Source organism: Bufo gargarizans, chromosome 9 (assembly GCF_014858855.1).
Source record: "Bufo gargarizans isolate SCDJY-AF-19 chromosome 9, ASM1485885v1, whole genome shotgun sequence".
NCBI classification, from domain to species: domain Eukaryota; kingdom Metazoa; phylum Chordata; class Amphibia; order Anura; family Bufonidae; genus Bufo; species Bufo gargarizans.
Window position 1 is genome coordinate 5,293,756 of NC_058088.1, and position 14,074 is coordinate 5,307,829.

Consider the following 14,074-nt stretch of genomic DNA (forward strand, 5'->3'; position numbering starts at 1 on the left):
AAAACCTGACCTGTCCCTTACCACCCCCGTATTGATGCTGCCTGAGTCCGCACTGGCCATTACTACCTGGTCGCTCCCGACTCACAGGAGATCCATGACTGAGGTGGGGCCCCGCCGCGGCCGGTGATTGGTTGAGCAGTCATTTCCTATGTATCGAGACGGATCAGGCTATAGGGACCTACAGGGACCAAGAAAGGATTTGTATGGAAGCAACGGGGGTCAGGGACATGCATGTCACTTTATGTTGATTTATGCTATTTTGATCCTTTTTAGAAAAGTAATAACCACAGTTTAGGTTCTGCTAGGCATTATACGTAGATTGTTTTTCGTACTCGGCTTTTACTCTTACGCGTTTCTTGCTTTCAAAGGTGATTGGGTGAGCAAGTGTCCTGTGATCACTGGTACGGCCCGCTTCCTGTATATGTGCCGGAGATGACATCCATTATTAGTTACCCTCTTGTTCACTGCATCATGGTTGTGCCTCATTACGTGGAAATGCGTGCCGGTCACTCTACAGGATGAGCTCTGCTCTGTTATTATAGGGCCATCTCTGCACTTCTTCAGTGCAACAGTCTCAATAAGGAATTCCCTTTTAGTCGGGGAAGCCTGTGTATCTGTGTGCCAACTGTGCCAGTTTGAAGCTGCTTCCCACAAGTGTATTCCCTCTTTACTAACCTGCATATACTTCTCCCCCAGGTCAGCTAGCTGCCATGTTCAGCAAGAAAAAGAAACGCATTGAGATCTCGGCCCCATCTAACTTTGAACATCGGGTGCACACCGGCTTCGACGAGCAGGAGCAGAAGTTCACAGGACTCCCGCGACAATGGCAGAGCCTCATAGAAGAGTCGGCCAAGAGGCCCAAGCCACTGGTGGACCCGGGATGTATTACCACCATCAGACATGGGCCACAGAAGGTAGGTAAACCAGTTTGGGTGACAAATAAGGGTACAATGGGGTATCTTTCACGTGTCTTAGCCCTTTTACTGCTTGGACTTTTTTGACAAAGGCAAATATAAGTCCAGAATGATAATTGGGTGATATCATGGAGAAATGTTCATGTGAGCGCTTTGGGCTGACAGGCTGTGGAGGGGCAGAGATGAAGGTAAGAGTCTGTGTTCGGATGAGGTGATAGCATGAAGAAAAGTTCCTGTATCCTAGCGTAGGCCCATGGAGGCTGTAGAGGAGGAGAGAGGACAGTGAAAGGTGTGATTGGTAATGGAGTGAAATCATGAAGAAATGTTTCTGTATCCCAGCTTGAGCCCATGGAGGCTGTAGAGGGGAGAGTAAAAGTCTGTCATTGGAGATGGGTGATAACATGAAGAAAAGTTCCATGGAGGCTGTGGACGAGGAGAGATGACCGTAAAGGGCTGTGATTGGTAACTGGGTGATAACTTGAAGAAAAGTTCTAGCTTGGCTCACGGAAGCTGTGGAGGCAGTGTATCCATCTTGGGGTCCATGGAAGCTGTGGAGGCAGTGTATCCATCTTGGGGTCCATGGAAGCTGTGGAGGCAGTGTATCCATCTTGGGGTCCATGGAAGCTGTGGAGGCAGTGTATCCATCTTGGGGTCCACGGAAGCTGTGGAGGCAGTGTATCCATCTTGGGGTCCACGGAAGCTGTGGAGGCAGTGTATCCATCTTGGGGTCCACGGAAGCTGTGGAGGCAGTGTATCCATCTTGGGGTCCATGGAAGCTGTGGAGGCAGTGTATCCATCTTGGGGTCCATGGAAGCTGTGGAGGGGGAGAGATGACAGTAAAAGGCTGTGATTAGTAATGGGTGAAGACACAAGGTTCCAGTATCCCACCTGGCTGTGATCTTGCATCACTTCCAACAAGAGTGTAGACCATGGAGTGTTCCTTTAAAATAAAGAGCTCGTAGCGGAACCATCTTTCAAAATGATTTGGGAACATTCTGCAGCTGTTTCTATCAGAAGACTCAAGACCGCTCTGAGAGTTTGCCAAGACTCTCTTAAAGAGTCCTCACCAGAGAAAGGAGTGGTCGTGTTCTTTTGTCAGCTGTTAAAAACTTTCAGCACACCTGGATCTTAAAGGGGTTCTCCAGAAATGATATTTTTTTAGCAAGTGCCTGCAGTTTTCTTTTCTGAACAGAAGAACGGCTCCCCCGGTGTGTGTATGCACCAGTCGCCGCAGCGTTGACATCTGGCGAAGCATGGGCATGGTCACATTCTCTGCTGCAGCCAATGACTAGCTTCTGCTGTGGTGAACTGCTTGTGGCCACATCACCGTAGAGGAGCTTAGCTTTGCAGGGAGACCTCTAACCATTCTGTAAAGCTACATAACTTGACCGGATGACCTAATTGTACAGATATGCCTCCAGTGTTCTTCAGAGATATATGTATCGCCCCTTTAAATCCTGCATTTTTCTCCTCCGCAGACAATTGTACGCGGCAACAAGGTGTCACGCGACGGCTCACTGACTTGGCTCCTGGATGAGTTCGAGAATATGTCCGTCTGTCGCTCTAACTCCCTGCGTAGAGAGAGTCCTCCATGTCCCCCAAAGGAGGTACGCGTCCCTGTGGAAAACGGTGTGAGCGACGGGCGTGTCCGGAAACTACGCGAAGATGGAGTTAGAGCTCCAGAGAGAAGCAGGACAGAACATGGAAGGGATGGACCAAGGGAAGATCGTAGGGCAGCCCCCCAACAACCACGGGGACAGGAGCCAAGTGGCAAACACAGACCGCCCCCTCCAGATTACCCCAGGACATCAGAGAACAGATCCACCCGCTCTCATGAGAGAGTGGATGGAAGGAGAGACCATCCGGTGATGGATGGCGACTACAGCGAACCTGCTGATAGGGTGGTAAGGAGAGAAAAGGAGGACAGAAGACCAAAATCAGCATACACTGGAGGGCCGGGCAGCCCGCAGTCACCTCGGGACAAAAGACCACTGTCTGGGCCCAATATCCGCACACCAGGTAACCCTGCCGCGGAAGGAGCAGCGAAGCCGACGCAACAGGCAGGGCGGCCATTCAATACTTACCCCCGTGCTGACACCGACCCTGGCAGGGGGGCACCTCCACAGGTGAGCAGAGTATTATAACCTAAATTAAACTGGTGGGGAGCGAAATAGACATAAATGGTGCAATGTAATCGGCATAGAGGGGGATTCTTTACTGTAAGAGCAGGCAAAATATGTAACTTGCTGCCCGAGGGACCTTGGAGGTTTTGACTCGTTAATTGAATTGCAAGGCCCACCATTCACTTCTATGGGAGTGCCGAAAATATCCGAGTGCTGGTTTGGCTATTTCCATCAGACCCACAAAAGTGAACGGAGCGGTGGCAGCGCTTGCGCGGTGTGTTTCCCATAGATTTGTACTGAACTTCCAAAAATAGCCGAGCGCAGCGCTTGCCTATTTTTGGCACTCTCCTAGAAATGGAGGATGGCCACACATACGCGTGTCCGTTCCGTGTTTTTTTGCGGACCGTATGCGGAACCATTCACTTCGATGGGTCCGCAAAAAAAATAAAAAATACGGAAGTTACTCCGTGTGCATTCCGTTTCCGTATGTCCGTATTTATGTTCTGCAAAAAAAAATGTCCTATTATTGTCTGCGTTACGGACAAGGATAGGACTGTTCTATGAAGGGCCAGCTGTTCTGTTCCGCAAAATACGGAACGCACATGGACGTCATCCGTATTTTTTGCGAATCCGTATTTTTGAAGACCGCTAAATAAATACGGTCGTGTGCATGAGCCCTAAGAAACAGCTGAATGCAGTTATCACCATGTCCGCACGGATTGTTTGCTGCGTTAATGCGTTTGCCTTTGTGCACACCTACTTGGCACTGAGTAGCAGGTTTGTATGTTTGTTCACACGTTATCATTTTATCCTTGTTCGTTTCCACAGGTTCCGGATTCTCGTTCGGCCAACCCTCTCGACCCCAAAGTTTCTTCAAGCAAAGGCAGTTCTCGGCCACCTCCACCCCTCCATCCTAAACCTAAACCTCCAGAAAAGCCATCTGCCATCAGCCTCTCCCAGCACGGCTCAGACCCCCAGCTCTCCCGCCCGCCACAGACACAGCAACCTCCCCAGCCTCGTTCCCCACAGAGAGAGCCTCAGCGGGTGTCACATGAGCAGTTTAGGGCGGCTCTGCAGATGGTGGTGGATCCTGGGGACCCCCGATCCTACCTTGATAACTTTATCAAGATTGGAGAGGGCTCTACGGGGATTGTTTGCCTTGCTACCATCAAGAGTTCTGGGAAAATGGTCGCCGTCAAAAAGATGGATCTCCGCAAGCAGCAGAGGAGAGAACTTCTATTCAATGAGGTAAGGCCGGACTATCTGTACTGTAGGATCTCGTCCCCGTGATAGTATCATGGCAGCGACATTGCACCCCCTTTAATGTAATACTTCGGAAGTAACAAGAAGGTATTGGATTACTATACTGCTTCTTGTTGCTTGCCGTATGTATCCCAACCTTAAATTATTTTTTCTTTTCACTCATCGCTTGAGCCTTCCGTTGGAGGTATATGTTGGGAAATTTTCCCCTCCAACAGAAGGCTGCAATGTATGCTACTGTGTAGAGCGGCACACCTTGACCATAGGCTCCAGCTAGACTACTACTGGTCTATAGCCCTGGTAACGGTGACCTCTAGTGCTGGAAATCGGAACTGCAGCAGTGTTCTATATCTGTAGGACTGGAATCCTAACTGTTCTTTTCTTTGGTTAATGGCCATCAATATGCCTTTTATGGCAGCAGTTAAAAAAACCTCATTCTGTTTTTTATACTATACAGTTCTGTAGAAGGGCTGAAGCCATGTCCATTGTCACCTGGGAGCGGTTGCTTAAAGCGTAACTAAACTTTTTATTACGCTTTATTAAAACTTATGGGAAATGGTCTTAGAGCTCTTTCACGCTTGCGTTCTTTTCTTCCGGCATAGAGTTCCGTCATCTGGGCTCTATGCCGGAAGAATCCTGATCAGTTTTATCCTAATGCATTCTGAATGGAGTGAAATCCGTTCAGGATGCATCAGGATGTCTTCAGTTCAGGACAGTCCTGGCAGCCATGGTAAAGTGTAGTGGGGAGCGGGGAGCAGCATACTTACCGTCCGTGCGGCTCCCGGGGCGCTCCAGAGTGACGTCAGGGCGCCCCACGCGCATGGATGACGTGATCGCATGGCACGTCATCCATGCGCATGGGGCGCTCTGACGTCACTCTGGAGCGCCCCGGGAGCCGCACGGACTGTAAGTATACCGCTCCCCCGCTCCCCGCTACTACTATGGCAACCAGGACTTTAATAGCGTCCTGGCTGCCATAGTAACACTGAGCGCATTTTGAAGACGGATCAGTCTTCAAATGCTTTCAGTACACTTGCGTTTTTCCGGATCCGGCGTGTAATTCCGGCAAGTGGAGTACACGCCGGATCCGGACAACGCAAGTGTGAAAGAGGCCTAAAATAATATTTTTGATTTTTTTATAATTTTTTTTACTTTTATTTCTTTTTAACATTCAGGTGCCTATTCACATTTTAGAATTTGCACATCCATGCAGTGCTGTGTATGGTAGTACAGACTCTCTCCCTGCTGTACAGGCAGCATCTCCATAGTACATAGCTCTGCTCCTGTCTGTACCAGCGCTGCTCGCTAAGGCTTGGCATACAAGTGCTGTGTTAGGCTTTAGCAGAGCGGGCACAGCAGCAGGAGCGATGTCTTGTTTCAGCTCCTGCCCTGCACTTGCTCTGCTCAGCTAACTAACAGAACGGGGCAAGCGCAGGGCAGGAGCTGGCATAAGACCTCACCCTGCTGCTGTGCCCGCTCTGCTAAAGCCTAACATAGCACTTGTGTGCCAAGCGTTAGCGAGCAGCGCTGTACTATGGAGATCCTGCCTGTACAGCAGGGAGACGGTCCATACTCCCATAAGGGTGTATGGATTCAAAGGCGCCTGAACTTCAGGTGTCTATTTCGCATGAAAAAATAAATAGTGTATGACAATTATTTTTAGACCATTTCTTATAAGTTTTAATAAAATTTACTTTTAAAGTTTAAACAGGAAAAAGAAAAAAAAAAAACACAGCGCCTCATGTGTGGTACCGCCTTATAGATAATATAGTGATATGGTGCGTAATTCGCGTACCGGATGCTGTTGTGAGGAGTCACAACAACTGTATATGCCTTAGCTGGTATCTATCCCCACCAGCATCAGGGAGTGCCGTGCTGCTGCCCGGGTCTCTTCCTGTCTGGATAGTTCCAGGAAAGTTTGTATAGAGAAGATCATAAAAAGGTGTGAGACCACTTTTCGGCGCTGCCGGCATATAGATGAATCCTCAGGATTGATAATATTATTTTATTGAATTCAAGTCAACGCGTTTAAAGTGCGCAGCTCCCCCTTTCGTCAGGACAATTTTCTGTAAATTGTCCTGACAGGGGGCGCTCCGCCCTTGAAACGCGTTGACTTGAATTCAATAAAAGAATATTATCAATCCTGAGGATTCATCTATATGCCGGCAGCGCCGAAAAGTGGTCTCACACCTTTTTATGATCTTCTCTATACTTTAAAGTTTAGGTAGACTTTAACTTTCTAATGACAGCTCAGCGCCTGGAAGTTATCTGACCCTTTGATCAATACGGTCACGAAAAACCATCACTTCCCTTCCTTTGATTGGGGCATCAAGTTTTCGAGTGACCTACCCAGGGGGAACCCTGTGCAGTCAACCCTAGTGACCTGAAAAGGACTCCATGGCTCTCCAGTAATATTTGGGCACGCTAAGGGCTCTTTCACACTTGCGTTGTCCGGATCCGTCGTGTACTCCATTTGCCGGAATTACACGCTGGATCCGGAAAAACGCAAGTGAACTGAAAGCATTTGAAGACGGATCCGTCTTCAAAATGCGTTCAGTGTTACTATGGCAGCCAGGAGTCTATTAAAGTCCTGGTTGCCATAGTAGGAGCGGGGAGCGGTATACTTACCGTCCGTGCGGCTCTCGGGGCGCTCCAGAATGACGTCAGAGCGCCCCATGCGCATGGATGACGTGAACCATGCGATCACGTGATCCATGCGTGTGAGGCGCCCTGACGTCACTCTGAAGCGCCCCGGGAGCCGAACGGACGGTAAGTATACTGCTCCCCCGCTCCCCACTACACTTTACCATGGCTGCCAGGACTTTAGCGTCCCGGCAGCCATGGTAACCATTCAGAAAAAGCTAAACGTCGGATCTGGTAATGCACCGAAACGACGTTTAGCTTAAGGCCGGATCCGGATTAATGCCTTTCAATGGGCATTAATTCCGGATCCGGCCTTGCGGCAAGTGTTCAGGATTTTTGGCCGGAGCAAAAAGCGCAGCATGCTGCGGTATTTTCTCCGGCCAAAAAACGCTCCGGTCCTGAACTGAAGACATCCTGATGCATCCTGAACGGATTTCTCTCCATTCAGAATGCATGGGGATAATCCTAATTTTCCGGCATAGAGCCCCGACGATGGAACTCTATGCCGGAAAAGAATAACGCAAGTGTGAAAGAGCCCTAAGCAGGAGTATGTCAGTACATTATTAGAGTATAATAAACATATAAAATAAGTAATTCCTTAAAGTGTAAAAAAAACACTAATCTACGTAAAGGTAAAAAAAAAAGCTCTACTTATTTAAGGCATCCACTTATTGAATTATTGAATAATCCAAAGAATTAATCTAAGAGTATACAGTATTTTTCACTTTATAGGACGCACCCGATGATCAGACGCACCCCAGGTTTAAGAGGAGGAAAATAATATTTTTAATCAGACCTCATGTCAAATCCTCAAATCAGACCCCCATAAGTATCAGGACATCAGATCAGGCCCCCATATCAGGACATCACATTTGACACCCTTATCAGGACATCACATCAGCCCACCTTGTCAGACCCTCTTCAGACCTCAGATTAGCCCACCTTGTCAGACCCTCTTCAGACCTCAGATTAGCCCACCTTGTTAGATCCCCATCAGACTTCAAATCAGATTAAAATAAAAAACTCCTCTTACCTATCCTGCGCCGCGGCTCCTCTCCACCTCCAGCAGAAGTTACGCTCCCCGTCTTCGCAGCTTGCGCTGCTCTGTCACCTGACTGCGTGCAGCGCCAGGTCATAGTGCACGCACTACGTCCTGATGCTGTATGCGGTCAGGACAGTGCAGCGCCGGCCCCAGGAATGAAGACCGGGAGGGTGAGTATTACAAGCGCTTGCGGCGCTTAGCTCCCGGGACCTAATGGAAGTTTTCACTAGTATTCACCCCATATGGAAGTACTCACTAGTATTCGCTTTATAAGACGCATGGCCATTTTCCCCCCACTTTGGGGGGGAAAAAGTGAGTCTTAGAGTCGATTCACACGTCCGCAATTTGCGGACTTATTCATTTCTATGGGGCAGCACGACGTGCTGCCCGGATCCGGAAGTGCTGACCTGCACTTCCGGGTGCGCAATTCCTTTCCCGAAAAAAATAGAACATGTCCTATTCTTGTCCGCAATTGCGGATAAGATTAGGCATTTTCTATTAAGGCCCCTTTCACACAGGCGAGTTTTCCGTGCGGGTGCGATCCGTGCGGCGAACGTATGGCACCCGCACTAAATCCTGACCCATTCATTTCTATGGGGCTGTGCACATGAGCGATGTTTTTAACGCATCACTTGTGCGTTCAGTTGAAATCGCAGCATGCTCTATATTTTCCGATTTTGACGTGACGCAAGCCCCATAGAAGTGAATGGGGTGTGTGAAAATCGGATGGCATCCGCAAGCAAGTACGGATGCCGTGCGATTTGCACGCATGGTTGCTAGGAGACCATCGGGATGGAGACCCGATCATTATTATTTTCCCTTATAACATGGTTATAAGGGAAAATAATAGCATTCTGAATACAGAATGCATAGTAAACCAGCGCTAGAGGGGTTAAAAAAAATAAATAAATAATTTAACTCACCTTAGTCCACTTGCTCGCGAAGCTGGCATCTCCTTGTGTCTCCGCTGCTGATGAACAGGACCTGGGGTGAGCTGCTCCATTAAATAGAGCTTAAGGACCTTCGATGACGTCACTCCGGTCATCACATGGTCTTTTACCATGGTGAATCACCATGGTAAAAGATCATGTGACGTACCATGTGATGACCGGAGTGACGTCATCGAAGGACCTTAACCTGTATTTAATGGAGCAGCTCACCCCAGGTCCTGTTCATCAGCAGCGGAGACACAAGGAGATGCCGGCTTCGCGAGCAAGTGGACTAAGGTGAGTTAAATTTTATTTTATTTTTTTAACCCCTCTAGCGCTGGTTTACTATGCATTCTGTATTCAGAATGCTATTATTTTCCCTTATAACCATGTTATAAGGGAAAATAATACAGTCTTCAGAACATCAATCCCAAGCCCGAACTTCTATGAAGAAGTTCGGGTTTGGGTACCAAACATGCGAGATTTTTCTCACGCGAGTGCAACGCATGACAATGTTTTGCACCTGCGCAGAAAAAAATCGCGCATTTTCCCGCAACGCACCCGGCTCTTATCCGGGCAAAAAAACTCACGCCGTGTGAAAGAGGCCTAAGTGCCGGCGATGTGCGGTCCGCAAAATGCGGAACGCACATTGCCGATGTCCGTGTTTTGCGGATCTGTGTGAATGGACCCTTATAAAGAGAAAAATATGGTATTCAGTGTGAAACGTGGACGGTCTAAGGCCCCTTTCACACGGGCGAGTTTTCCGTGCGGGTGCGATCCGTGCGGCGAACGTATGGCACCCGCACTAAATCCTGACCCATTCATTTCTATGGGGCTGTGCACATGAGCGATGTTTTTAACGCATCACTTGTGCGTTCAGTTGAAATCGCAGCATGCTCTATATTTTCCGATTTTGACGTGACGCAAGCCCCATAGAAGTGAATGGGGTGTGTGAAAATCGGATGGCATCCGCAAGCAAGTACGGATGCCGTGCGATTTGCACGCATGGTTGCTAGGAGACCATCGGGATGGAGACCCGATCATTATTATTTTCCCTTATAACATGGTTATAAGGGAAAATAATAGCATTCTGAATACAGAATGCATAGTAAACCAGCGCTAGAGGGGTTAAAAAATAAAAATTTAACTCACCTTAGTCCACTTGCTCGCGAAGCCCGGCATCTCCTTGTGTCTCCTCTGCGCTGAAGTTGAACAGGACCTGGGGTGAGCTGCTCCATTAAATATCGGTTAAGGACCTTCGATGACGTCACTCCGGTCATCACATGGTCTTTTACCATGGTGAATCACCATGGTAAAAGATCATGTGACGTACCATGTGCTGACCGGAGTGACGTCATCGAAGGTCCTTAACCGATATTTAATGGAGCAGCTCACCCCAGGTCCTGTTCAACTTCAGCGCAGAGGATACAGAAGGAGATGCCGGGCTTCGCGAGCAAGTGGACTAAGGTGAGTTAAATTATTTTTTATTTTTTTTAACCCCTCCAGCGCTATTGTACTATGCATTCTGTATTCAGAATGCTATTATTTTCCCTTATAACCATGTTATAAGGGAAAATAATACAATCTTCAGAACATCAATCACAAGCCCGAACTTCTATGAAGAACTTCGGGTTTGGGTACCAAACATGCGCGATTTTTCTCACGCGAGTGCAACGCATGACAATGTTTTGCACTTGCGCAGAAAAAATCGCGCATTTTCCCGCAACGCACCCGGCTCTTATCCGGGCAAAAAAACTGACGCCCGTGTGAAAGAGGCCTAAGAAATAAAAAAAAACAACAGAAATTGCTATTTTTTCATGTTCTGCACAAAAATAAATGATGTGAATTTCCCGGTGTTGTATGATCAGTGTTTGATATGCTGCACGTTCAGTGCTGATACTGATACTTACCTTCATATGCTCATTTTCTCTGATTTCTCCAGCCTCCTGGTAGCGGTTGGTTGATGCTCCGTGTGTTTTGCAGGTGGTGATCATGCGGGATTATCAGCACGAGAACGTGGTGGAGATGTATAACAGTTACTTGGTTGGAGATGAATTGTGGGTTGTAATGGAATTTCTGGAAGGAGGGGCCTTGACAGACATTGTGACGCACACCAGGTCAGCACCAGCAATAAATGATGATTGGTGGGGATCTGATTGGTTGCCTTAGATGATTTCTCAACTAATACTTTCCAATAGATCCATAAAAATCCCCAAGTACATGTTTTGCGATTTGGGGTTAAACCCTTAAAGGGGTCGGGCATGTTTGGGGGGGGCACAGACCTGTGAAGAGGAACATACTTACCTGCTGCCCAACACTGGCACCTGACCCCTGTGCTTTTTGGCCTTGATTGCTCTGCTCAGGTCCCTGGATGTAAACCTGTTTGATAACACCCCAGCCAATGGCCGGCTGCAGCGGTCACCTGCTCCTCTTGCGTCCTGACAAATGGTCACATGATACAAGGGTAGCAGGTGACCGCTGTGGCCGGCAATTGGCTGCTGTGTTGTCTAACAGGAATTTAACATCCAGGGAGCCCAGCAGAGCGGCCGGGAGTCAGCGCTGTGGAGCCGGTAGGCGTGCTTCCCTTTGCAGGTTTGCTAACTCCCCACCAAATGTGTTACAATGGCAGGCCCCAGGCTGCCATCAAAAATCGATCAGCACCACGTGATTTTTGAGGAAAGGAAATTGTAAAATGTCCAGGATTGGCGTTATTTGTGATCCCGGTCACTGTGAGCGGCTGTCAGATAAATACCGCTACTGCGTACAGAGCAGGCTCAGCTCCTGAGTCTGCTCCGAACATATCCTACGTACGTTATATTGCGTTAAGGGGTTAATCCCTACACAACATCTATGGTATTTCTTATACTTCTACAGCCTATAAAGTGTAGGGACCAGAGGACAGCCTATAAAAATAGGGAATCTACAAGCAGTTCACAAATGCATACCTTTTATTGGAATCGATCTCAGAGAGGCAGTAAACCCATATGAGGGCAGATAAACCATGTGAACAGTGAATTCCCTGCAGGGGGAAGATTTACGAAACTGATGTAAAGGAAAACTGGCTTGGTTGCCAATAAGAGCTCCTTTTCAAAATTAAAGGTGGAATCTGATTGGTTGCTTTGGGTAACTGAGCCAGTTTTCCCCTTACACCAGTTTGATAAATCGCCCCCATGCTGTTTTATGACAACCATCATACGAACACTCGTTCCTGATAACTGGGCCATATAAAGGTACCACTAGTCACCAGTGAATGAGCAAACAAGCTCTATAGGGACAAACGTTCGCAGTAGCGATACAGCAGAGGTGACTGCAACAAGTCAATGCAGCTCTCACCCCGTCTGATGAGCAGCAGAGGTGACTGCAACAAGTCAATGCAGCTCTCACCCCCTCTGATGAGCAGCAGAGGTGACTGCAACAAGTCAATGCAGCTCTCACCCCCTCTGATGAGTAGCAGAGGTGATTGCAACATGTGAATGCAGCTCTCACCCCGTCTGATGAGCAGCAGAGGTGACTGCAACAAGTCAATGCAGCTCTCACCCCCTCTGATGAGCAGCAGAGGTGACTGCAACAAGTCAATGCAGCTCTCACCCCCTCTGATGAGCAGCAGGGGTGACTGCAACAAGTCAATGCAGCTCTCACCCCGTCTGATGAGCAGCAGAGGTGACTGCAACAAGTCAATGCTGCTCTCACCCCCTCTGATGAGCAGCAGAGGTGATTGCAACATGTAAATGCAGCTCTCACCCCGTCTGATGAGCAGCAGAGGTGACTGCAACAAGTCAATGCAGCTCTCACCCCGTCTGATGAGCAGCAGAGGTGACTGCAACAAGTCAATGCTGCTCTCTCCCCCTCTGATGAGCAGCAGAGGTAATTGCAACATGTGAATGCAGCTCTCACCCCCTCTGATGAGCAGGCAGTCATCGGGAGTGAACAGTTCATTCCTGATCAGCCCGTGTGAAGGGTCCTTAATATCCAGTAGCCAGGATTCAGGCTAGTGTAAATGATTACCTGTATTCGGATGTTAGATTTGCAGTCAGTGGAGGATCATATGATATCCCTCCACAGTCTGACGGTGGACAGTTACAGTATTTTAGCTCCCTAATGTAGAAGTCTTGGTTGTCATTTTAGCCCCTTCAGAGATTTGTGCTCTTCCATGATATATACCGTATTTGTTGTGTTTTATTTTCCAGTCTCGTCGTTAACAGTCACATTAATCAGGACGTCTCTGATGGTCTCCATTTAGTCTTCTCTCCAGGCTTGTCATTGATGACTTGTGCGTTGTTTGCTTTCAGGATGAATGAAGAACAGATCGCCGCCGTCTGTGTATCCGTACTGAAAGCACTGTCTGTGCTCCACGCTCAGGGAGTCATTCACAGGGACATTAAGAGCGACTCCATCCTACTGACCCACGATGGACGGGTAATGATCTGTCCTGAAGTGCAAGTTAGATCTCTATGTCTCACATCCGTCCAGTCTATCGATCCGTCAGTCCTGCTTTCTGTCTTGGTTTGTCTTATCATTGTACATATTTGATCATGACTAATGCGGTATATGTTTGCAGGTGAAGCTCTCAGATTTTGGGTTCTGCGCCCAAGTAAACAAAGAGGTTCCTCGTCGGAAGTCTCTGGTAGGAACTCCTTACTGGATGGCCCCAGAACTCATCTCAAGGTTACCCTACGGTCCAGAGGTGAGGCATTATTCCTGGCTTGGTGATGAGGGGTTTTAATTCTAGCGACCTCCTTGTGTGATTGGTTTTGTGTATTTCCCTTCATCTCAGGTGGACATCTGGTCTCTGGGTATCATGGTGATAGAGATGGTAGATGGAGAACCTCCCTACTTTAACGAGCCTCCACTCAAGGCCATGAAGATGATTAGGGACAATCTGCCACCAAAACTGAAAAATGTGCAAAAGGTAAGAGCAACTAATGACGACGCTATATTTATAGAACAAAATTGATCATAAACCACATAAGGAGCACCTGTCAGCAGGATCAGGCAGGCGTGCTGGAGGTAGGGTTGATCCAGCTGATTAAAATGATACCAGTCTTGTGAAAATCAGTTGTGGAGTTCCCAAGGAAAAGAAAAAATATTATTCTTTATGCAAGTGTTGTCTAGCTCCTCGGTGCACTGAAGCCCTAATTTACATAAAGAATTAGGGGGTCATTT

The 14,074-nt window shown here is 48.0% G+C and overlaps 1 protein-coding gene across 3 annotated transcripts in view; it reads left to right on the forward strand.

Moving 5' to 3' along the window:
• The window catches only part of PAK4 (p21 (RAC1) activated kinase 4), a 61,616-nt gene that overhangs the window by 38,885 nt on the left and 8,657 nt on the right, over positions 1 to 14,074 (forward strand). For all 3 annotated transcript variants that reach the window (XM_044305713.1, XM_044305714.1, XM_044305712.1), the window contains exons 2-8: positions 697 to 914; positions 2,393 to 3,040; positions 3,866 to 4,285; positions 10,895 to 11,028; positions 13,201 to 13,327; positions 13,470 to 13,595; positions 13,686 to 13,820. In XM_044305713.1, the coding sequence (XP_044161648.1) occupies positions 711 to 914; positions 2,393 to 3,040; positions 3,866 to 4,285; positions 10,895 to 11,028; positions 13,201 to 13,327; positions 13,470 to 13,595; positions 13,686 to 13,820 (1,794 nt within the window). In that variant the 5' untranslated portion in view covers positions 697 to 710. The remainder of the gene's footprint in view (positions 1 to 696; positions 915 to 2,392; positions 3,041 to 3,865; positions 4,286 to 10,894; positions 11,029 to 13,200; positions 13,328 to 13,469; positions 13,596 to 13,685; positions 13,821 to 14,074) is intronic.